This window comes from Gracilinanus agilis, chromosome 2 (assembly GCF_016433145.1).
Source record: "Gracilinanus agilis isolate LMUSP501 chromosome 2, AgileGrace, whole genome shotgun sequence".
Classification (NCBI taxonomy): domain Eukaryota; kingdom Metazoa; phylum Chordata; class Mammalia; order Didelphimorphia; family Didelphidae; genus Gracilinanus; species Gracilinanus agilis.
In genome coordinates, this window is record NC_058131.1 from 444,151,755 (window position 1) to 444,178,381 (window position 26,627).

Sequence of the window (26,627 nt, forward strand, 5' to 3'; positions counted from 1 at the left end):
GGCCATAATCTTCTGGTATTCCTTTTCAATCTGGTCATTTCTTGTGTTCAATTTGCTTATCAGTTCATTTGGTTTCTGAGCCTCGCTTTCCAGTTGCAAGATTCTACCTTTTAAGCTGTTATTTTCTTGCCAGATCTCTTCCATTTTCCTCAGAATCTCAGATTGGAACTCTTCCATAGCTTGTGAGGAGTTTTCCTTATTTGGGGAGGGTCTGGATGGTTGTTTGTTCTCCTCCTCTGTTTGCTCGGTTGTCTGGATTTTCTCTGTGTAGAAGCTGTCAAGTGTTAAAGACTTCTTTTTTTTGTTATTATTCTTTCTCTTCTGAATTTCCTGTAACTGATTAGCCGTCATTAGCCCAGCAGCTTCTCAGGTTTATCCTCGCTCTCTGTGTCTGTCTGAGATCTATTGGCTCCTGAGGTCTGAGTTCTAGTTTTTTCCAAGGTCAAGCCCCCTGGTGGATTCCCTTGCTTGATCCTCTGCAGGAGGTTTCTTTACAAGTCTCAGGGCGCTGCTTCCACAGTCGTATACCCGTCTGCACTGGTTCCCCACTTAGGCTTTAGTTCCTGGCTGTGTTTGCCTCCACGCACGCCTCTGCTCAGCCGGCACTCTGCTCCCAGCGTCCACTCTCTGCTCCCGCGCGCTCAGATTTCGCGTGCGTTCTTGACTTAATGGGGTCCTAAGTCTTGCTGCTCTCAGGAACAGGTCCCGGAGCTGCCGATGACTCGATGGGTGCCCCAAACTTGCTCTATTTCTTTTTAGCTGGGTTCGGAGCTATAGGTGAGTGTGGAGGGGGTGGGGGTGGGGCGGTTGCTCAGCTCGCGATTGAGTGAGAGCCCTTTTTAGCCTGGAACTGTCTCGATTCCACGTACCTTCCATGCTGTGCCCTGTTGTGGGGTTCCTCCGTTCGTCTGGACTTGTTTTTATGTCCCCTTGAGGAGTTTTGTGTGTTTCGGTCAGGAGAGGTTAAGAGCTGCTTCTTACTCTGCCGCCATCTTAACCCGGAAGTCCCCCTCTTATTATTTCTAAGGCCTAATGAATTCACCCCTCTCTTCCCCTCCCTTTAAGAACTCCACACACACACACACTGCCCTCCTTGATTTGTCCCTTCTGACTTTGTCCATAGGATTAGATAGAATTTGATATCCTGATGGATTCCCTCTAAGTATTAATTCCACTGGGAGTAAGGTTTAAATGTTTCCTTTTACACTCTCTTCTTCTCCTTCTTATAATAGTATTCATCCCCTCCCCTTCCCATGCCCTCTTTGTGTGGTACAGATTATCCTATTTTTCTTATTCCTTCAAGTTACACTTGATGCTATCTTCTAACACACACTTTCCCCTCCAATATCATCTTAGACCATTTAGTACTCCACCTTCTCCTTATTACTAATTCTTCTAATTACTATAATAGTGAGTACAATTTTTTAGAATTACCTATAATATTTCTCCATATAGAAATACAAATAATTTGATCTTATTGAAGCCCTTGAAGAAGGCAATTTAAAAGTCAGAGTTTTCTTTCTTTCCTCTCTTTTTCTTATTTACCTTTTTATGTTTCTCTTGGGTTTTGTGGTTGGATATCAAACTCTCCTTTTAGTCCTGGTTTTTTCTGTGCAAATGCTTGGTTCTATCTTGTTGAATGCCCATGCTTTCTCTTGTAAGTTTCGATGGATAGTTGATCTGTGGCTGAAGACCCATCTCTCTTGCCTTTCTGAATATTATGTTCCAAGCTTTGCGGTCTTGAAGTGTGGAGGCTGAGAGATCCTGTGTAATCCTGATTGGTGTTCCTTAATATCTGAATTGTCTCTTTCTGGCTTCTTGTAATATTTTCTCCTTAATTTGGAAGCTTTTGAATTTGGCTATTACATTCCTGGGGGTTGTTTTCTGAGGATTTAGTGTAGAGGGTGATCTATGGATCCTTTCAATGTCTATTTTGCACTCTTGTTCAAGGACATTGGGGCAGTTTTGTTGGATAATTTCTTGTAATACACTATCTAGTTTTCTATTTGTCTCTAATTTTTCTGGAAGACCAGCAATTCTCAAGTTGTCTTTTCTAGACCTGTTTTCTTGGTCTATTAACTTCTCATTGAGATATTTCATGTTTCTTTCTCTCTTATCAGTCTTTTGACTTTGCTTTATTAATTTTTGTTGTCTTGTGAGATCATTGGCTTCTAATTGCCCAATTCTAGCCTTTAGAGACTGGTTTTCGGCTATAATCTTTTGGTTTTCCTTTTCAATCTGGTCTATCTGGTTCTTCAAGGCTTCCAGCTGGTCATATCTGGTCTTCAATTTGCTTATCAATTAATTTGATTTCTGAGCCTCACTTTCCAATTATGAAATTCTGCCTTTTAAACTGTTATTTTCTTGCCAGATCTCTTCCATCTTTCTCATGATCTCAGATTTGAACTCTTCAAGATCTTGTGACCCATTTTCATTTTTTTGGGAAGGTTTGGATGTCTTTAATTGTCTTTCCTCCTCTGTTTTCTGGTTTTTTTCTGTGCAGAAGTTAATAAGTGTTAAGAGTTTTTTTCTTAGTCTTCTTGTTTATTTCTTGGGCTTTGTTTGGCATCATTATGCTTTATCTGCCAGAAGTCTGAGTAAGGTAATCTGATTCTCTTTGTATGGAGTTAGGGAGCAGATTTTTCCTGAGGCTACTTTGTGAGTCTCCTGGCTTCTCTGGGAACCTTCCTGGGGTCTCTGGTCTAGTTGTTTTCAGGGTCAAGCCCCTGTGTTCCTAGCCAGCTGCCCAGAGCCCAGAACTTGGTCCATTCTTGCTCCACCACCTGAGGTTTTCCCCTGAATCTGAGTGCACTGGGTGATGCTGCTGCCTCTCTCAGCCCTACTCCTGTGTCCAAGGTCTGAGTTTTCCAGCTACCTGGGGTCTCAAGTCTTGATGCTCTCAGGGACAAGCTCCTACTTGTGCCAGTTAGCTGCCAAGGAGCTAGATTTTGTGTCCTAGCTCACTCTAACTCTGGAGCTGAGCCTCTGACTCTGGTACTGTGAGTGGGGTGGGGAGGGTTGATCTGCTCGCTTTTTGATGGGAGCTATTTCTCCCCTTAATAGCATGGAAGTGCCCAATTCCCATGTACCTTCAATACTGACCCCTATTGTGGGGTCCTTTCTTTCATCTGGATTTGTTTTTTTGTCCTTTGGAGTTATGCTATATTGGTTGGTAAGGAGAGGAAATCACTCTGCCTCTACTCTGCCACCATCTTAACCCAGAACCCCAAGTCAAATTTTTAAAAAACCAAGTCATTCCCCAATTGGTGAATGGTCAAAGCATAAGAATAGAAAGTTTGCAAATGAAGAAATCAAAGCTATCAATAATCATATAAAATGTTCTAAATGTCTCCTGATTAGAGAAATGCACATTAAAATAACTCTGAGGTGCCACCTTATGCCTAGAAGATTGGTCAATATTACAGTAAAGGACAATAATAAATATTGGAAGAGATTTGGAAAAATTGGAATATTAATGCATTGATGGTGGAGTTGTGGAACGATCCAACCATTCTGGAAGACAATTTGGAATTATGCCCAAAGAGCTTTAAAAGAATGCATACCTTTTGATCTAGCAATACGACTACTAGGTCTATATTCCAAAGAGATTTTTTAAAAATGGGAAAGAACCTGTTTGTACAAAAATACTTATAGGTGCTCTTTTTGTGGTGACAAAGAATTGGAAACCAAAGTGACACCCCTCAATTGGGAAATGGCTGGACAAATTGTATTTTATGATGGTGATGCAATGCTATACAAGGAATATTGAACAGAATGACTTCAGAAAGAACTGGAAAGACCTACATGAACTGCTGCAAAGTGAAATAAGCAGAAAGAGGAGAATATTATACACAGTAATTGAAATATTGTAGGATGATCAAGTGACTTTGCTACTAACAGCAATACAATAATTCTGAAGGACTTAAGAAAAAGAATGCACTCCACCTCTGAGATGAAACTGTTAGAATAGAAATTCAGATGAAAAAATGTGATTTTTTTACTTGTTTATTTGGGTATGTGATTTAGGGATTTGGTTTTATATTATTCTCTTACAAAAATGAATCATATAGAAATATGTTTTGAGTGATAATACAAGTATAATGCACTGGAATTTATTGTCAACTCAGCGATGGGTGAGGGAAGAGGGGAGGGAGACAACACCTTTGGAAAACCTGTTTAAATTTGTTATTGGAATAAAATAAAGAAGAAAGAAAAGAACACATTTTCAAGTTTAAAAAAATCATTCAGGTGGTTTCTTATTAAGTACCACCCACTTGTAAAGCATTCTAATAAAGCACTGAAGGAAATATAAAGAAACCACACTAAGTAGTCTATATTTTTAATATGCCTTAGTGGAAATTGTCTCTATTTGCACACACTGAGATAGTATTTATTAAACGATAAATAAATATAAGAGAAATTAATTCATTGAAAAATAAAAATGCGGCTAGCATCTTAATTTATACACAATAAGAAAAATACACAATAAGGGGTTTGTATGGTGTTCAGAAGGGACTAATAATCTAGTGTGAGGGCTTTGAGGGCTTGCTGTGCTCTTTTCCAGCTCTGTTTTGCTCCTTTGTTTTCCATTTGCCACTTAGTTGTCACTTATGACTCGAAGAAGTTATAGTATGCGCAGTGATCACATCCCAGTAATATTATTTAATTTATTTTAAAAGAATTTTTTTAAAAAATTAGAATTTGGGGGGTGAAAGAAGAGGACAAATTCTATTAATATAAATGCATATGGATTATGTTCACTATATACATGCTTAAAGTTGCTCTGTATTTGATTTAGAATTTAAATTTAAACTTCTAAACAAATTTTGTACATTTCACTGTCATGTAAATTTATAGCACATGTGAAGATCTACACATAAGAAAGGTCATCTATAATAACCACATAAGATGCCATAATGTTCAAGGAGACCTTCACAGCTATCCAAAATCAACTTATGTGTTAAACATTTTGAAAGAATATTTGTTCAATGTAAAAATAAGCTGATGAGGTCAGAAGATAAGAAACAGATAATTTGATTATTATTTTCTCCTAAATATTGTTAGAATTAGGTGTTATGCACATAAAAATGTATGACATATTGAGTGCATGTATCTTTACATGTATTCTTATTTGAATATATACATTTCCATAAATTTTCAATGATTAAAGGAAAGATATTAGTGAACAAATTTTCAGAGTTATTTCTTTTGTGAACTAAGCAAAACAAAGAAACTAAGTAAACTATTAAGAAATAATTTTTGATATTATTTTGAGGTATATGACTTTAGAGGTTGGAGGACAAGAAATTAGTTTACATTTGGTTAAGGAGTTACACATACATTTTTAAAAATTATATGATTATTTGATATGTTACAATGCAATGGTGTAGAAGGCACTGGTCCATGAAGTCTTCATGCTAATTCTAACAGATTCCATAGAAAACGCATAAATATGAGTCCAGCAAAAGATTGTGTCTATCACCTAAAGACAATCTTCCCCTTGTTAGGTTAGGGGAGTTTGAAGAAGGATGACACCCTATATGATTATTTTAGTGAGAACTATTCATGAAAAGCATATATTAATTCATGGAAGGTTACAATCTGGATGGGAGAACAAATAGTCTCCATAATGATTAAATCATAGCTTCTTTGAAGCATAACACAAACATGTACAGATATATAATGAATTTATGAATGAAGATTTTCCCCACATGAAATGGGCCAGAATATTGATAGAACTAGAGAAGTGTGAGTTTATCCCCTCCACTTCCACAGCATCAACGAAGAAGTTATGTTGCAGACTTGGGACAGTTTAAGTTAACTTCATCCTAGGTGATTGATATGGGACCCAACTAAGGATTCTTTAGGAAAGAATATACATTATATCTGATCAAGAACTGCTAAGATCTCAAGCATTTCCACTTCCAACTGGTTTTAATTTCCTTTATTGTTAGTCTTTACTTGCTTTTACTTTTGTGAAACTTTCTTTTAACAGTTGATAACTTTGTATTTATATTTAATTTTTATTATATTATTTCCAGACTACATGTAGATACAAATGTTAATAATAATTTTCTGACAATTTGTGATCCATATTCTCTCCCTCCCTCCCTTACTCTTTTCCCAAGATTCCAGACAATATGATAAAGGTTATACACATGCTATCTTTCAATACATATTTCTGATTGTCATGTTGTGAAAGCAGACATATATCATTTATATTAGAAAAGAAAACATTGAATGAAATGAAGTGCAATCTGCATTCAGATACCATCTGTTTCTTCTGTGACTTTTTTTGTCATGAGTTTCTTGAAGTTGTCTTGGATTCTTGCAATCTGATAATAGTTAAGTCATTTACAGTTGATCATCTAGCATTTTTGCTGTTACTGGATACAAAATTCTCCTGGTTCTTCTCACTTCACTTTCATTACTTCATATAAATCTTTCCAGATTTTTTTTTTTGCGATCATCCTGATGCTCATCATTTCTTATGGCATTATAGTATTCCATTATGTAAGAGGGTTGTTTGGGGGATGGGACCAGATGGTTAAGATAGGGCCAGTATCAGAAGATTAACAGGTTTGGGAAGGCCAAACAAGCCCAGGACAGGCAGAGCCTGACTCTAAGATAACACATAGATGCTCAGTAACATGGATGGATGTTGTATTTATTATAACGGGGAAAGGTTAAATGGGAATTTTGTGTAACCCCAACCTAATATCAACTACCTAAATCTCTCAGATCTAAATTTGTTTTCTCATGGGAAGTCTTCAGGGATTTGAGCTACTCTATTCTCATCTAATTGCCTAAAGATCCCAGTCCCTAAACTAGCTAAGCCTGCACAAAACCAATCCCCCCTTTGTTGGTGTTTAAGGCAGTGGTCTATAGTAAACTTAACAGATCCCAGGGAAAGATCTTGGATCCACAAGGACCCCAGACCTGATAGACAGATGGTTCAAATGGTTCAGGATCACACCTGGAAACTAAGTAAGTCTCAGCAAGCAGCAGATAAGCAGGCAAGATGGGAAATCAGGGTAATACAGGGTGGTATCAGCCACCAGGAAAAAGCAGCCAGTCCCTTCTATGTCAAACCAGAGAAAAAAACAGCTCAAACCTTATTTAACTGTTTGAACCCACTTTCACATTCTAGAATTCTCTCCCTGTTAGTCTCATGCCTCTGCCCTTGGCAAACTTCCTCAAATCCTCTCTTCCTTTTAACAGTTACAACCATATGCCACAACTTGTTTTGCCATTCCTCAATTGATGGATATACCTTCAGTTTCTAATTCTTTGTCAACACAAAAAGAGGTACTGTGGGTATTTTTTAACAAGTAGGCCCTTTCCCCCATCTTTGATTTCTTTGGGATACGACAAAATAGTGGTATTTCAGGGCCGAAGGATATGTACAGTTTTTTAGCCCTTTGGGCTTAAGAGCTTGTAGAACTCCAAATTGCTCTCCAGAATGGTTGAATCAAAACCAATAGTATATTACTGGGGTTTTTTCCTACATCCCTTTTTCTCCCTGCATTAATCTACAATTTTCCTACATCCCAACATTTTTCATTTTCCCTTTCTTTTTTTGCCATACTAGTAAATCTGCTAGGTATGGGGTGATACTTCAAAGTTGTTTTAATTTTCAATTCTATAATTAATAGTGATTTGAAGCATTTTTCATATGAGTAAAAATAGTTTCAATTTCTTCATCTAAGAAGTTCCTGTTCATATCTTTTGAACATTTATTAATTGATGTGTATGTAGTTTTATTAAAGGAATTTATTACTTGAACCCTAAGCTTCTAATTAATTGCACAGGCATTGAATTAATTCTTGGATATTAAAAATTCTCATAAATAGGAAGAAAGTTACCCCATCTTACTTAAATATCCTAGTTTCTCTGGTTACCTTCAATCTAGTTCAAATCTCAACTGTTAGACTTTTCTTAGTCTTTCTTTTTACAATACCTTCCAATCCTCTCCCCTTTTCATGATTCCCTTCCATTTTATACTTAATATATCCTGCATGCACAATTATTTATATGTTGCCTCCTACATTATAAAGTGATCTTCTTGATAGTAGGGGTTGTATTTCTTTCTCTCTTTGTTTTCTTGGGGTTTTGCACATAGTTAACAACTGGCAAATAGTCAACAGCTTAATAAATGGCACATTCACTGACTGCATAGATGTACATAAAGTAATACTCACTTCAAATTATCTAATGTAAACTAAGCAATGTAAGAGAAATTACCCAGTAGGAAGTGTTGAGCAGATGTAATGTGAACAAATTTGCTATACTGATTTCATAAGGTGAAGAAAGATAAGGTATTCATTTGTTCTTGGGTGGAGATTTAAATTCTCCTTAGTTAAGATTTTGAATACACCTAAATAGATCATAGTTATAATTTAGTATTTGTATTTTAATGATTTAACTTATTACAATATAGTTGACTTGTTCTTTCTAATAAATTACAGGTTCCTTATTTTCTACATTTCCAGGGTGAAACAAAAATCTTAAAGTTAAAGAATCTTCGACCTCAGGACTATGCTAATTATAGCTGTATTGCTTCAGTGAGGAGTGTATGTAATATTCCTGATAAGATGGTATCATTTAAGCTCTCCAATAAAACAGGTATGGAATTGTTTCTGTATATTAAATGGTTATTATCAACTCAACATATTAAACACATGAATTTTTATCTTAAACATTTTTATTTACTCTTTGCCACATGCTGTGACAAGATATTGAGGGAATTAAAGAAGGAAGGGGAAGAAAGGAGAGAGAGAAAAAAAGAGAAAGAGACAGAGACCAACAGAGACAGACACACAAAGGAGACAGAGAAAAAGAGAAGAGAAATGAAACATTAGAGATATTTTCTGTAAGGTCTTGAGGATGTTTAATTGTTATATATGTCAGTTAGTTGAACTGCCATTTTCAAAAACAATGGTACTATTTGTAAAGGTAAAAAGGTAGAAAGGTAAAGGTAAAGAAGGTAAAGAGGTAGAAAACAGATCAAGAAATTGTCCTGTGGTGGCAGACAAGTGGAAAGATAAGTGGGATGTGAAAGTGAAAAATGGTCTGGCGTTTGGGGCCAGCTAATTGATACTAGTGATATAAGTGGTCTAGTTTGCACTAAAAATAGCATATATCTAAGTTGATTAACCACAGTGTTCAGACTACAAAGGGAAGAAAGTGAGACCAGAGCAAGGAGGATGGAACAAAGAAGGATAGAAGGACTTGAGTGTTTGGTGAAGATGAGGAATAGGTTTAAGAAGAGAGAGACAGAAAGGAAGATGAAAGAAAAGGAGATCGTTAATAATAAATGGAAATATCAGAGGTCAGTTTTAGCATTCATATAGTTCTTTAAGATTGATAAAGCATTTTATATATGTTATTTCATTTACTCTTTACAATCACCTATGAAGCAGATACTTTTAGTATTTTAATTTTACAGGTGTGGAAATGGGTTGAAAGAGATTAAATGGCTTACCCTGGGGCATATCTGACAATGATGTTGACCATTTTTGGCAGGTGGTTGAAGGACAGTGAAGGTAAAGACCACAAGAGTTGTTGATATGAGAAACTATTGCATTTGAGGAGATAATGTCAATTGAAATAATCATATATGAGACCTGAAGTTGAGATGAAGAGGAAATGAATGTGCTACTAAACCCCTTGTGAAAATAAGTTGGTATATGATTATAATAAAGATCTGGACATAGTGACAAAAACATTAATATGTAATAAATTTTTAAAGTGTACTGATGGCTGAAAAACATCAGCAGGGGAAAGATATGGAAATGATAGGGAGGAATAATCTAATGTTAATTAATTAGATTTGGAGTTTCTACTGTTGGACTTTCCTTTGTTATAGAAGATAAAAATCAAATGGTCCTTAACCTTTATCATTTTGAATTCTACTGAAGTGAGGATGAAAGAGCAGGAAATGGTACATACAGGTGAAGTGGGGCAGTTCAGGTTGTTCTCTTCTCTTTGGGTCTCAGATCTATTCTATGACTTCAAGCTTTGATCAAAATGACAGCAGCAAAATCAAGATAGGGACTACCAGAGGTATTTAAGAAAAATATGATGAGATCAATTATCTGTAGTCCTTAACAACATGAAGAACCATACTTTGTAAAGTAAAACTGGCTAAGGAGATAAGCACCATCAGTTGCTCCTTATATGTTTTAAGTGTCAGCATCTCTCACATCTTTTTATGTTTTTTTTCTCCTTCTCATTTGCTGGATTTTCATTTAGTCTGGTTGGTTCTCAATGAAAAACTTCCCATCCACTCCAGATTTCAAGTTAGCTTCCTCTCTTGGCAAAGTGGGAAGAAATACAATTCTCAGAGTCTTCATTGATTTAGACATATTCAAGAGGCAGCCAGTCCAAGCCTTGCTAGAGGGATTATTATTTTTATATCAAACCTAATTTTTACAGAGCTTGTCATCCATTGTTCCTAGATCTGTCTTATGAGTCCAAACAAAGATAAAATCTAATCCCTCTTTCTATATAAAGACCTTTTCATCATTTGAAGAGAGCTATCATGTCCTCCCTGCATCATTTCTTCTCCAGATTTAAAATGCCTGTTTTTTTCGATCATTTCTCACAATGCATGAATGCCTTTAAATACTCTGGTTGCTCTCCTCTAGAGTGGCTCCAGCTTATTAATGTTCTTTATTAAGTATTTGCCCTGTAATGAACACAATATTCCCAAGAGAACACTAACCATATTTTAGCTGCCATATTATGCCTTGTACTGAGCCTAAGCCCACTAAAATCATCATTTCTTTTTCAGAAAATCTGCTACTTAACTATGGATTTCCTATCTTGTGCTCTGAAATTGACTTATTGCAGTCTTCCATAAGCCCAGTTTCCACACACCAAGAACACAACACCATCAGGCTCCAATCACACCTGCAGAAAGGTAACATCTACCATTAGATAAAGTTTCCAAGCAGTTCAGGTTACAATACTACCTGTCCCTTCACCCTAGCATGCTCCTTCCCCTCTACATTCCCCTTCATATATAAGATTATATGTCAACCTTTAACTTTCCATTATCACGGAGTTCTTTCTGTCCACTTATACCATGCCTGAACTCTTTCTCCTATCCCTTCTTGCTTTCTGTGTCCCAGTGGAGACTGGACTATACCCATCTCCTTTCTCTCTGGTGAAGAAAAATTTTATCATGTAAACTCTTGCTGTCTACTCTTCCATTTCAATTCACCTTGCCTTTAATATCCTACTTCAGATATCTAACTGTGAACTCTGAAACTCAAGCTTAACAAATTTCCTTTCATTTCAATCCTTGTCCTTTCTTGCTTCTTCCATTTTCTGGCACTGAGATATGCTCATCACCACCACTACATCTTGTCCCATTACATTGTGCTGCAAGCCATCATTTCCACCACTTGATATATCTTCCCTACATTATTGGTCATTGTGGGTATGTTGTAATAGTACTTGCCCTCCACTGTCAATTCCAGAATATACCTCTATCATTCAGAATACTCATCTTTGAGGTTCTTGTAATCCAAAACAATTCTTTTTCTCAGTGGGTTCAGTGCATGTTTAATTTCCCTCTTCACTGAAACTCTTGCCCTCTTGTCATACAAGTGGATATCAATTGGTGTTTTCTCAAATACCCTAATACTCCAATTCCTAAATTTTCTCAACTCTCATTTACAGAATAAACTCCATGTCACTTCAGCTATGCACAGGGATGATTTTACCTTTGAATTTGTGTTCCATTCACTTGTTCATGAACTCTGAAATTCCTCTTTCCAGTCAATCACTTATTATTCCATCTCTCCTTATATCTTACTAGTCCTGAACCTATTTTCTTTCCTTCCTCTGATGTCTAATAACCAAGAATTTTCCCAGGCCATTAACTTTACTTTGGCAATGCTTTCCTCCCTTCCCAATCTTTACCTCTTAGTAAAGCAGTTCAGTTCTACACTATTATTCCCTTCCTTTTTCCTTAACCACACATCCTTTTCTGACTCCAACCCTAGATTACTGCCTCTATTTGCTTCCTTTGCTTCAAAAATTCTGATGAAGGGAATTGGAGGACATCACAAAAACAATTCCTAGGCTCACTAGGTATTTATATTATATACTTTCAACTAAACCCTCAATATAACAAGGCAATATTTCTATACCTTCCTATTTGATTCTCTTCTGTGCTTCATAAAGTGGCCATACCAAACTTTTCCTTTTCTCTCCAAATCTCTCATATCATTTCTCCTTGTATGTCAACTCATGATTCATGAAAAAATTGAGACAACCATGAGTTGTCACTTTTCATCTCCTTATCACACATTAACATCATCTAGTGTCTCTTTCTTTGCACACAATTATGATGAAGAGGTACTTTTTCTCCTTGTTACTGCTACCAATGTTGTACATAACCTGGATCACAGCCTCTCCCATCTTCTCCAGCAGATGGTCCCAAAATCACTATCCTATGTAGCACAGATTCTTTTTCAAATTTAACATTTATTTTCAATTCCAAATTCTCCTCCTTCTCTTTTTGCTGTCCCACTCATTGAGAATATAAGAAATATAATACCAATTATACTAACACAGAGATTCTAAAGTAATTCTTCCAAACCCACAATCAAACAAATATTACAGATCCCAAGAGAATAGCCATTCTTTTGCCCATCAGGATTCTAAAGGTAGCTCTGAAGAATCAAAAGTAATTTTTCTAGTATTATTGTACAAACCCTAACAATGTGCTTCACTATAATAATTATCACTTTATATCAATTACAATTCAGATTGTTGTTGTTCAGAAGTTTAGTTGTGTCCAACTCTTAATGAACCTGTATACTCCCCCCTACCCTCACAAAGATATGGGCATAGTTTGTAACTTCTTTCTCCAGTGGAATAAGGCAAATAGAGTTTAAATTACTTTTTCAGAATCACATAGTGAATATTTGAAGCCATACTTGAACTCAGGTATTCCTGACTGCAGTACCAGCACTCTATTCATCAAGCCATCTAGGTGCTTCATGTATCTGATAGCCAAAATCAACTAACTTTTTAAAAGGGAGATACATTTAAAATTGTAGAGCAAAAACAGTTAGTAGAGAACATCAGCCTCCCACTCCCACCTCTCCAAACCAAAAAAAAATAGAAAACCTGTAATATGCCTATACATAAATATATAGATTACAGTGGGGGAAGCAAGTTCAAGTTTAGAACACAAATAACACATTTTGGGTGACTTGTAGCTCCTAGAAGCTATCTTGTCCTCAAGATTCTTCCTAGGTATGATTTAGTTTTCTGTTGGGTTAAAAGTCTTTAGACTGTCTTTCTTTAGGGTGTATAATCTGTCCTTAACTTCTGATTCAGACTCTGAAATCAAGTACCACTGCTTCTGGGATAAAATTCCCAATTTTATGATCCCCTAGAGTCTAAAAAGTCATGCTATGTTCAAGCAGAGGGAATAGTTGGAAGTACTCTTACTCCTCCCTCCACCTCCACAAATGATTTCTCCTCAGATAATTGAAATGTCTGAATGAATACTAGATTGCTGCATGTATGGCAGTCCCACAAGCCATGATGAAATCTTGTCAACCAATCCAGTTATATGCGTTACGTGGAATTTTGTGCAACACACACACACATTCAGCAATCAATGATAGTGCCACTTAAAGCTTAAGAGAAATAAAACATTTCAAAAGAGCAGGCCCTTTTTCTGCCTTTTTTGGTTTGAGAAGGAAGAGTAGAAAATGGAAAGACAGTCACTATTGCTTATGAGTTATGAACTGATTAGACTAGTTGGCTGACTACTTGGCCTTCAAAAAACCAACACAGACAGTTTGAAGTGACCTCTCTTCTCACTGTTCAGCTTAGTATCCTAGCGAGTGAAAAGTTGAGTAGTAATTTACACATGTCAACTATAGCTAGTCTCATGAATTTTAGAGTTTTTCTGCCTTAAACAGAAATAAGAGATAACACATTCTTATTTTTGGTAATATTTTATTTTTCAAATTACATGTAAAAACAATTTTTAGTATTTGTTTTCTAAAATTTTGAATTCCATATCCTCTCCTTTTCCCTGAGAGAATAAGGAATTTGATAATGTGTGATCAAATAAAACATATTTTCATATTAGTCATGTTGTGTAAAAAACACATATCAAAAAAATCCTACAAAGACAATAAAGGGAAAAATGGTAAGCTTTGATCTGTATTTGGAATCCATCATTTCATTCTGTAGAGACTGATAGCATGTTTCAACATAAGTTCTTTGGAGTTTTCTTAGATCATAATGTTACTGAGAATAAACATGTGGATCATTGTACAATATCCCTATAACTATGTATAATGTTCTCTTCATTCTGCTCACTTTGTATCAGTTCCTATAGGTCCTTCAAAGTTGTTTTTTTTCTGAAGTCTTCCTTTTTGTTATTTCTTATGGCTGAATCATATTGCAATATAATTAAATACCACAAATTGTTTAGCTATTCTCCAGTCGATGGACATTTCTCCTGGAGTTGTTGAGCAACAAACACTACGCTGACTCAGCCCTTTCTGAAACCACACTCATTATCATGTAGCTGACTATCTTCAGTAATTCCCAAAGTGGGTGCTACCAGCCCCTGGTGGGTGCTGCAGCAATCCAGGGAGGCGGTGATGGCCACAGGTGCATTTATCTTTCCTATTAATTGCTATTAATTTTTTTTAAAATTAATTTCCAGGGGACTAAGTAATATTTTTTCTGGAAAGGGGGCGTTAGGCCAAAAAAGTTTGGGAACCACTGTTCTAGGTGAAGGAGGACTCTGTCAAGAATCTTTCCAACAGTGACTGAGAGGGATCCACTTGTAAATCTCTACTGGAATGGATGCAGCACCATGTACTTTGCCACATGAGAGGAGCCAAATGGCATTAAAAAAACTCTTCTTCAGTTGAAAGTTTGACTAAAGAGGGACTGAGTTTGATCTGAGGTATATAGTCAATTGCTTCAGCATTTACTTGATGATGATCTGTGGAAAAAATTGTGGAAATGTTCAGCCCGCCTCTCCTGGATCATGTCCTTATCATTCATCAGTGTGGCTTTATCAGTGCCGAGTGGTTGAGATATGTCATTAGGCACCCAATGAATTGCATTCAGAGCATTAGAGGAACATTTCATCAGGTTGTTATTATCAGCATAAAATTGAATTTCATTTCCTCCTGAACCAAGAATCCTGGGTCTTTCTAACTTTTGTTTCCACTTTACTTTTGTTTTTCTTTTTTTGGTTTTTTTGCTAAAGATATATTTATTTAAACTATTACATGTAATAACAAATTTTCACATTAGTTTTCTGAAGTTATGTGCTCGAAATTGTCTTCCTCCAATCTCTTACCTCCCCCATCTCAGATCTGGCAAGCAATTTGATCTGAGTTATGAATGTATAACATGCAAAATGTATTTCCATATTGCTAATTTTTGTAAGAGAATAATCTTTTATAATATAGGCAAAATCCCCAAACAAAAACCCAAATAAACTTAAGTGAAAAATCACATGCTTTAATTTGCATTCTGACTCCAATAGATCTTTCTCTGGAAGTGGATAGTATTCTTTGTTCTAAAGTTCCTCAGAATTGTCCTGAATTGCTGAGAGTAGCTAATTTCTATTACAGTTCATCATTCCACTATATTGCTGTTGTTGTGTACAATGTTCTCTTGGTTCTGCTTTTTTCTCCCTGCATCAGTTCATGAAGATTTTTCCAGCTCTTTCTGAAGTCATCCTTTTCATCATTTCTTATAGCACAATAGTACTCCATCATCACCATATCCCACAATTTGTTCAGCCATTCCTCAAATGGTGGGCATCCCTTCAATTTCTAATTCCTTACTAACACAAAAAAGAGTAGCTATAAATATTTTTGTACAAACAGGTCCTTTTCCTCTTTTTTTAAATCTCTTCGGGATAAAGACATAATAGTGGTATTACTGGATCAAAGGGTATGAATTATTTTATTGCCCTTTGAGTATGGTTCCAAACTGCCCTCCAGAATGGTTAAATCAGATTATAACTCCACTAGCAATGCATTATTGAACCAATTTGCCACATCCCCTTCAACATTTATCACTTTCCCTTACTGTCATATTGGTCAATCTATAGGGGTGAGGTTGTACCTCAGAGTTGTTTTAATGTGCATTTCTCTAATTGAGAGAGAATTATAGGTTTCATTTCTCCGTCTGAAAACTGCTTGACCATTTGTTAATTATGGGATGACTTGTATTATAAATTTGACTTAATTCTACTTTTGAGAAATGAGACCTCTATCAGAAAAATTGTTAATGAGAATTTCCCCAGTTTGTTGTTTCCCTTATAATCTTGATTACATTGGTTTTGTTTGTACAAAAACTTTTAAATTTAATATAGTCAAAATTGTTCATTTTATATCTGGTAATGTTCTCTATCTCATGTTGTTCATAAAATGTTCTCTTCTCCTTAGATATGACTGGTAAATTATTCTATATTCCTCTAATTTGCTTATATCATCATTTATGTCCAAGTCATTTTGATCTTATCTTCATATAGGATGTGAAATATTGACCTATACCTAGTTTTTGCCATACTGTTTTCCAATTTTCCCAGTAGTTCTTATCAAATGGTTAGTTCTTATCCCATTAGCAGAGATCTTTAGGTTTATCAAACACTAGATTGTTAATATCATTTATCCCTAATCTATTCCGTTGATCTATCATTTTATTTCTTAATCAGGACTAGATTGGTTTGATGATTATTGCTTTAAAGTACAGTTTAAAATCTCTTGCTGCTAGACCACTTTCTTCCGCTTTTTTATCATCAATTTTCTTGATAGTCTTGATTTTTTGTTTTTCCAGATGAATTTGTTATAATTTTTTATAATTCTATAAAATAGTCTTTTGGTACCTGAATAAATAAATTAATTTAAGTAGGATTGTCATTTTTCTCCATATCAAATTGTTCTATAGTTCTATTTATCTCTTTAACTTCTTTATTATTTCTTTTTGTTGCATTTTTCTATTTCTGAGACAGGAAGGTTGAGGTCTTCCACTTGTAAAATTTTACTATTTTCTTCTGTATTTCATGTAACTTGTCTTTTAGAAAATTGGATGCTATGCTGTTTGGCACATATATATTTGATACTGATATTGCTTTATTGTCAATTGTGCATTTTGTCTAGAAGTAATTTCTTTCCTTGTGTCTTTTGATTACATCAATTTTTACTTTTGCTTTGTTTGAAATCATGATTATAACCCCAGCTCTTTTTTTTTTACTTTGCATGAGTTCTATTCTAGTAGTAAAGATTAAGGAAATGTTGAGGATTTGGGAAAAAATTAATAGTTTATTGAAAAGACACACTCAGAAAAAGTTGCAACAGGTCATGCATTGGAACGGTGTTCTGAAAGGGAGGAAGAAACAAACTTTCATGGAAAAGTTTTTGTTGAAATGACCTCTAACTGAAATGGAGGAAAGTATGGCAAAACAGCCAAAATCAATGAAGAAAATGATTATAATTAAATTAAGTATGAAAATAGCAATTAATTTTAGCAATAAAGTTACATATCAAGTAATGTGCTACATGTGTAGAAAGTAAGTTATGTTAAGTCATAGCACACGAAATGAAAACCTTCTCCAACAGCATCTTCACCCAAACTTAAGGTAAATAACATTTCATAAGCAAGCTTATTTCTTTACATTCTTTCTTATTATCTAGAAATATATTTATTCATTACTTATAAAGTACATTTTTGTATTTAAAAGCATATAAAACAAAAAATTCATGTGGTTTTTTGGGGGGCCAGAATGGGTTAATTGAATTTCCATTAATTTAAATGGAGAAATTCAATTTGACACCTGAGTATACTGAGCTATGACAAGTACTACTATACTTTACATACTTAAGTATCTTGAGTATGGTGCTTAAAATCAATTTAATCTTTTAACTCTTAAGTTTTCACATTTCTGTTCATATTTTTATGCTTCTCTTTAATGTTGAATTTACTCACCAAATTTTTTTTCAGTTTTGATCTTTTCATCAGAAATGCCTAGAAGGACTCTGCTCTTATAGTCCTAAAATGTTTTCTTTATCTGTGGATTCTTTCCATTTCTATCCCCCTCCCTTGTTTAAGGATATTTTCCTTGATTATTTCTTGTACTATAGTGTCAAGTCTTTTATTATTATTATTATGGCTTTTAGCTGTTCTAATGATTCCTAGATTACCTCTTCTAGATCTATTTTTAAGGTCACTTGTTTTTCCAGTGAAGTATTTCATATTTTCTTCTATTTTCTCATTCTTTTTATTTTATCCTTTTTTCTGATGTTTTATGAATTGATCAGCTTCCATTTTTCCAATTCTAATTTTTAGGGTTTTTATTCCTTGAGTGTTTTTGTTTTGATCAATTGTACTCTTTAAAGAGTTGTTTTCCTTTTTTGCCCCCATGTCCTTTTGGCCTTTTTCAGTTTAAGTGAGCTATTTTCTTTGGTGAAATTTTTCCAGGTTATTGAGTGCTTTTGCCAGTTCTTATTATTTTATATTCTAATTTCTTTTCAAATTCTTGCAGGGGTTCTTTTGTGACACATCCTTTGGTACTACTTTAAAGCTTCACATATTTCCTTTTAGGCACTGTTCTCTTTTGAGTTTCTATTTTGATCTTCCCTGTGTAAGAACTGTCACCAACGGCCTTCTTCTAGCTCTTTTTGTCCCATCCCCCATCCTTACACCTGGCACTAAAATAACTTTCTACGGTCAAATTATTTTCTTTTGCTCTTGCTCATTTTTCTAGTTTTTTCCCTTCTGTTATTTAAATTATCTGGTGAGGTTCTGCTCTGCTCCTGAAGTAGGAGGACCAGTTTTCCCAAGTTTACAGAGTAGTCTATTCGATAAATAAAATGAGGTCATTTAGAGAATAATATAATGTATTAATAGAGGCAGAAATTGATTAATAAAAGATTGATCCATCAGATGTATCCTCTGTGTGGAAAGATGCCCCATGATTCTTGAACTTCTCTTTTATAAGTGTATGTTTCCTCTCTGTTTGGCCTTTGGACCTTTACAGGCAGTCTCAAAGAGAAGGTGGACTTAAAAACCTCAACTCCTTCCCCATTACTTCATCAAGTGGGGCTGGAGAGTTACTACTTCTCCTACTTTGTTTGAATTAATTATGTTAAGTCAAAGATTTTATTTTTTATTTTTAATAATTATAAAAATTTATATAAATTATATAATACATAAAACATAATAAGTAAATTATATTTTGTATATAATATAGCAAGTAAAATTTATAATATAATTATTTTTAATATTTCATTTCCCCTATTATATGTAAAAACAATTAACATTTTGTAAAAATTTTTGAGTTCCAATTTTTATTCCTTATATTGATTTTCCCTCCCTCTCTGCCATTCTCTCTCCCTGAGAAAGCATGTAACTGCATGTATATTTTACATGTGTAATCATGTAAACATTTTATCCACATAAGTAGTTTTGAAGTGTAAAAAAAAAGAAAAATAAAGAAAATGAAATATAGTATGTTTCAGTCTTCATCTAGACTCCACCAATCCTTTCTCAGAGGGTAAATGACATTTTTCATCATGAGTCTCTGGGATTACCTTGATCACTGTATTAGTGAGAATAAGTAGGTAATACTCACTTGTTCATCAAGAAATATTACTCACTGTGTACAATGTTCTTCTTGTTCTGCTTAGTTCTCTGAATCAATTCATGTAAGTCTTTCTAGAGTTTCTGAAATCATTCTGCTAGTCATTTCTTATAATACAATGGTATTTCATAACCACAATCTTATTCTTATACCATAACTTGTTCAGCCATTCCCCAAAAGATAGACAACCTCTCTAATTTAAGGGTATTAAAAATGATATGTTTAGTAACCACTACCACCACCCCACAAAAAAATTAACTAAATAAATGCATTAAAAATGATTTGCAAAACCACTAACTCCACATTGTTTACAATTTATTTAAAATCTGTAAATCATATATATATACATATATATATACTAATATAAACATCTGCCCATACATTTTCTTTAGACTTGTTTTTCTTGGATACTTTTTTGTCTTGATTACTTAGGTTTTTTTTACATAATCATGGTATTTATTCTCTTCTTTCATCTTTTCATATATTTCCTTATTTCCTTTCTATTTCTAATATGTAATTCCTAATAACTTAATACAATCCTTTACATTCAAATATCACAATCTATTCAGCCATTTTCCCCACTCATTGCCTTTGTGTTATTTCTAGTTATTTTATTATAATAAGGCTTCCATGAATATTTTCATATATACAATGTTTTACTTCTCTCAATAATGCACTCAGGGCCTAGCCTTAGTAATGGAATCTCCAGGCCAACAAGCATGAACAGCTTTACAGCTCTTAATATATATTTCCATCTTTTTCTAAAAAAAAATTCACAGATGCTCTAACAATGTAATATTAGTCCTGTTTCTCCATGTTGCTATCAGCATTTAACTTAATCACTTTAACCCATCTGGTTCTCAGTTAACAAACATTAATTACCAGGATGATATTTTTCTAAATTGGTCTTTAAGGGAGCAGCTGGACAGCTCAGTGGATTGAGAACCAGGCCTAGAGATGGGAGGTCCTAGATTCAAATCTGGCCTCAGACACTTCCCAGTGTGTGTGACTCTGGGCAAGTCACTTGACCCCCATTGCCTGCTCTTACCACTCTTCTGCCTTGGAACCAATACACAGTATTCATTCCAAGATGGAAGGAAAGGGTTTAAAAAAATTGGTCTTTAAGAGATAAGAGACAATGTGTTGCTAGGACCATTCTTTTTCCAAAACAAGTCTTTCCAGCTTAATTTTACCCAATAAAACTTTTATTCCGGTGCCACAACCCGTCAGGGACACAGAATTACCTACAGAGTATGATGAGTATTGAAGTAAGGCTTTTATAGAATATTTATGCCCTCTTAGCCATTGTTGTCCCATCATAATAATTGAGTTTTAAATTTGTTCTTTCTCTAGATGTTTATTTAACTATATGCCTAATTCTTTTATTAATTCTCTTTCTCTCTTTTTTGATATATTTAGAGATAAAAATTTTTACTATATGCTACTTTGCATTCAATAAATTTTGATGTGTTTTCCTCTTTAGTGAAATTATTTATTATTTCTATGATTTGTTCTTTGATCCATTCCTTCTTTAGTTTTAGATTATTTAGTTTCGTATTATTTTTAATTCTATGGCCCTTTGTGGAACACACATATTTTTTATGTTAGGGTCTGAAAGAGATATACTTAATATTTCTACTTTTCTGCATTGGGTTTTTGAGGCTTTTACGGCCTAATATAGTCAGTTTTTGTGAAATTGTCATGTTGTTGTTCATCCTTCTTTTTCAAAGAGGATCAATGACATAACATAATAGGTGATGCCTTGACTTGCATCTGAATTGAATTTAAATGAGGCAGAGTTACATAAAGTTGTCATCCTTACTTTTTTTTCCACAGTCATCAAAGTTCAGTGGCAAGACAAGTCAGGTTGGCTAGTGATGGCCCAGGATACAGTGGATGACCTTGGTATCTTCAGTGTTTGAACAAACTTTAAGCTTTCCAGAGCACCTGCTTTAGCCATCTTCATGGCTATTGGAACAAATTGTCTTCATTCACCCATTCTACTGGGGGATGTCTTCATATAGTTGGAGTTCCCTGTCTCACTGACAAGTTTGAGGCCTGTAGATTTCCCTCAATTTTGTTTAGCCCATCTGCCTGGATGGTTTTACTGGGCTGTGTTCTTGGAGCCACAGGTGAGAATATGGTGAAAGGTCTACACCAAAAGTGGCCTATTTCATTATTTAACATATTAATTTCCTCAGTATTTTTTGCCTCATGCCAAGCTGTTGTCTTTTTTACCATAATTTTGCTGAATCACTCACATTTCTTTTCCCAATTTTACTTATTTGATCTTTGAAATCCCTTTTGAGCTCTTCTAATATCTTTGTGAGCTTGAGAGCAATTCTTATTTTTCTTGAAGACTTTGGCTTTGTTGTCTTCTTCTGTTTGTTTTTGTTCTTCCTTGTCACTAAAATAGCTTTCTATTCTAAGTTTCTTTTTGTTGTTGTTGTTGTTGTTTGCTCATTTTCCAGCCTTTTTTTCTTTCAATTAAAAAAACTGCTAAAGTTGCATCCTGTATCTGTGGTGAAAGGAACACTGTTCCAGGTTCTTTGTGACTATTGTCAGAACTAGCTGTGGGGATCTATGGCATTCAAGTCTTTCAAGATGGTATGATTTAAGAAGAGTTGTTTAATACCCTCCCATACTGTGCTCTGGCTTGAGAGTAACCACAAGCACTCTTTTCCACCTTGGAATTGTTAACAGGGTATCTTACTCCCCTGCAGCTGCAGACATTGATGTGTGCTAATGATCCTCCTTACCATGAGACCACAACCCAGGACTACAACTGGTATCTACATATGGGCAAAGCAACAAGAGTCTTGAAACCAGGACCAGCAAAAAGACTTCTGTAATCTCCTTCCGAGCAGTTGTCCAACACAACTTAATGTCTGTGGCTAAGAACTCCAGAAGCCTTTGCTGTTGATTCAGGTGCCCCCAAGGTCTGTGGCTGTTGTGGAGCCTGCCTTAGTGTACTGCTTTGTGTTTCACTTTCATCTTGTTACAATAGATCTTTCACATCAAACTTCTAAGCTGTTTTGGGCTGAAAAATAATTTTATCCCATCTTTTTGTGGTTATGTTGTTCCAGAATTCATTTTGAGGTACTATATCATTGTTTTTTAAAGATAATTTGGTAGGAATCAGATGGTCTTTGTAGCTTCTTCACCATGTTGACTTTGCCACAAAATCTAGTTATTTTAAATGGAATTTCTCTCTTGCTGCTGAACATTATTGATAATATGTAGAAATTTTGAAGATTTATTTTATATCCTGCAACTCTGCTAAAATTGTGAAATTATTTCAACTAGTTTTTAGTTTATTCTCTAGGATTCTTTATGCATACCACCATATCATCTGCTAAGAGGAATATTTTTCTTTCCTCATTGCCTATTCCAATTTTTTCCATTTCTTTTTTCTTCTCATTGTCATGGCTACCATTTTTGGTACAATATTGAATAATAGCATTGATAATGGACATCTTGCTTCACCCCCAATATTACTAAGAAAGTCTCTAACTTATCCCAATTACATATAGTGATTGCTACTGGTTTTATTTAGATAAATAATATTTATCATTTTATGGAAAGTTCCATTTATTCCAATTCTCTCTCTTATTTTCAATAGGAATGGGTGTCCAATTTTGTGAATAAGTTTCTGTGTCTATTGAGAAAATCTTATAATTTCTTCCTGGTTTTATTACCCATACTGTCAGTTACATTAATAGTTTTCCTAATATTGTACCAGCCCTGCATTCCTGGTGTAAGTTCTACCTGGTAGGTGTATGATCACTATGGTATTTTTATGTAATTTTAAAAAATAATTAATGGAATTTATTTTGAAGTCTCAGCTCTTCTCTCCTCCTTGCATTATAAAAGGGATCATCCAGGAGACAGATATGTCTCTATAAAGTATGACTTTCTTTTTTCCATTGTTCAGTTCATTCTTTGGAAACAATATTCACAATTTATTATTTAAGTATTAAATCTGTAGCTGTGTATAATGTTCTCTTGGTTCTACTAATTTTACTGTGCATTATCCTATGTAGTTCTTTCAAAGTTTTTCTTTTAATTTGACCTGCTCATCTTTTCTTATAGTTCAGTATCATATAACACAGTTTGTTTAACCATTCCCCAATTAATGGGCATCTTCTCAATTTCCAGTTATTTTCCACCACAAAGTTGCTATAAATATTTTTGGAACATATAGGTTGTTTTCTTTGATCACCTTGAGAAACAGACCCCAGCAATACTGTGTCTTGTAATTTCTTTCCTAATGTTTTATTTAAATTTTTGAATCAATATTCATTAGGGAAATTGGTCTGTAGTTTTCTTTCTCTATTTTTTTATTTCCCTGCTTTAGATATCAACATCATGTTTCTAAATGAATTTGGAAGAACTCCTTTTCACTTATTCTTGAAAATTGTTTATGTAATATTGTAATTAATTTCTCTTTTTCTTAAGGAGCTTATTGATGACATGTTCCATTTCCTGTTCTAATATGGGGTTAAGTGTTCTATTTCTTCCATAATCTGGGTAGCTTATAGTTTTTGTAAATACTTGATCATTTTGCTTAAAATGTTAGATTTATTTGTAAATAATTTCTAAAATAGGTTTTTTAATTTTTTAATCATTTATTAATATTCATTTTTTTAACATGGTTACATGATTCATGCTCCTACTTTCCCCTTCACCCCCCCCCCGCTCTCCCCCCACCCATGGCCGGTGCACATTTCCACTGGTTTTAACATGTGTCATTGATCAAAACCTATTTCCAAATTGTTGATAGTTGCATTGGTGTGGTAGTTTTGAGTCTACATCCCCAATCATGTCCACCTCATCCCATGCGTTCAAGCAGTTGTTTTTCTTATATGTTTCCTCTCCTGCAGTTCTTCCTCTGAATGTGGGTAGCATTCTTTACCATAAATCCCACAGAATTGTCCTGGGTCATTACATTGCTGCTGGTACAGAAGTCCATTACATTCAATTTTACCATAGTATATCAGTCTCTGTGTACAGTGTTCTTCTGGCTCTGCTCCTTTCACTCTGCATCAGTTCCTGGAGGTCTTTCCAGTTCACCTGGAACTCCTCTAGTTTATTATTCCTTTTAGCACAATAGTATTCCATCACCAGCATATACCACAGTTTGTTCAGCCATTCCCCAATTGAAGGACATACCCTCATTTTCCAGTTCTTTGCTCAAATAGGTTTTAGTAATTGGTTTAATTTCCTTTTCATTCATGGATAATTTGGTTTTCTTCTTTCTTTTTTAATCAAATTAAGCAATGGTTTGTCTATTTTATTCTTTTGTAAAAATAATTTCCTAGACTTTATTTAACTAATGTTAAATAATTTTATTATTTTTTATTTTACTAGTTTCTCTTGACTTTCAAGATTTTCAATTTTGTATTTAATTAGGGATTTTTTTCCCTATTTTTTCGTTCCATATTCTGTAACTTTTCTCCTAAGTGTTCATTTGGTTGCATACTGTAAATGTTGGTATTTTGTCTCATTATTGTCATTCTCTTTTATGAAACTATTCATTGTATTTATGAGTTGTTCTTTGAGGAACTCATACTTAGAGACTACATTGTTAGTTTCCATCTATATATCATATCTAACTTCTTGTTTATTTTGTAGTTGTATTTATCTAGTCCTGAGAGAAGAAAGTTGAGGTCACTAACTAGTAGAGTTTTACTGTCTATTTCCCCTTGTAATTTTTAATTTCTCTGTTAGGAGTCTGGATGTTATACCATATGGTGCATACCTGTTCAGCATTCATATTAACTAATTACCTATCATACTTCTTATCAGGATGTAGTTTCGTTTAACAAGATTAATTTTTGTTTGGTTTTAGATCATGATTGTTACCTCTAATTTTTTATGAGTTTCAGCTGAAACATTATCAGTTCTTCTCCAACCTTTTAACTTCACTATCATATGACTTGATACTTCTTGTAAATAGTGTATGGTAAGTTTCTGGTTTTTAATCCATTTTTCTATCTGCTTCCATTTCATAAGTGAGTTCATCCCATTCCCATTCAGTTATGACTACTAACTGTATTTTTCTCCAACCTACATTCCCCTACTTATCCTTTTCTCACCTTTCACAATGGCCCTGTGTAATAAGGAACAAGGTAAGGTAGATAAGTGTAAAATTTAGGAAAGTATATTGGAAAATGCAAACTTGAGCTGAACATTTTTGGAATGTGGCAGAAAGGACACAGTGCTTTTGAACTCTGGGACAGTTGGGAGGTTTGCCACTGGTGGAGGAGCTTGTGCCCTAATCTCACTGAAGAAACCCCATTTGACGAACTACAAAATAGGTCTGAATCAGCAGCTTTGGAGGATGGACCTCTAGGTCTGTGACAGCCTATTGGAGTGACCTAGTGGAGGTAGTGGACTGTACCAATATCCTGGACCCTGGAACAGCAGAGAACATCGTTGGAGCAAGTAGTGAGATCCTAAAACCCTGTCGAACTTGTATTTAGTCTAGTTTAGTGTAGTGTACATTTTATCTCCCCTGCCCTGATTTCCTGGACCACCTAAAACCCTGAATCTTCCTATAGAGGCTAAGAGTAGTTTGCCCCATTCCCACTTGCCCTACCTAATTTTATTATTAAAATCCTTTTATGTTGCTTCCTACTGTCTCATTATAACCCCAAAGGACTCACAAATATTTAATTAGTTTCCCTGGCTAAGCTATCCCCCATTCCCCTATTTCACCTGCTCATAATTGTTTTCCTTCTTAGCACTGATTTCCCCCATTTCCTTTCCCCAAATCAGTTCCACCTCCCATCCTATTCCCTTGAATTTAAGATAGATTTCTAAACCCAGCTGAGGGTGTATGAGACAAGGAAGAAGGAACGAAGGAAAGAAGGAAGGAAGGAAAGAAGGAAGGAAGGAAGGAAGGAAGGAAGGAAGGAAGGAAGGAAGGAAGGAAGGAAGGAAGGAAGGAAGGAAGGAAGGAAGGGAGGGAGGG

The 26,627-nt window shown here is 34.8% G+C and overlaps 1 protein-coding gene across 1 annotated transcript in view; it reads left to right on the top strand.

Moving 5' to 3' along the window:
• The window catches only part of LOC123233958 (MAM domain-containing glycosylphosphatidylinositol anchor protein 2-like), a 401,852-nt gene that overhangs the window by 156,271 nt on the left and 218,954 nt on the right, over positions 1-26,627 (top strand). The window contains exons 5-6 of the mRNA XM_044659946.1: positions 8,469-8,625; positions 10,796-10,924. Of these exons, the coding sequence (XP_044515881.1) occupies positions 8,469-8,625; positions 10,796-10,924 (286 nt within the window). The remainder of the gene's footprint in view (positions 1-8,468; positions 8,626-10,795; positions 10,925-26,627) is intronic.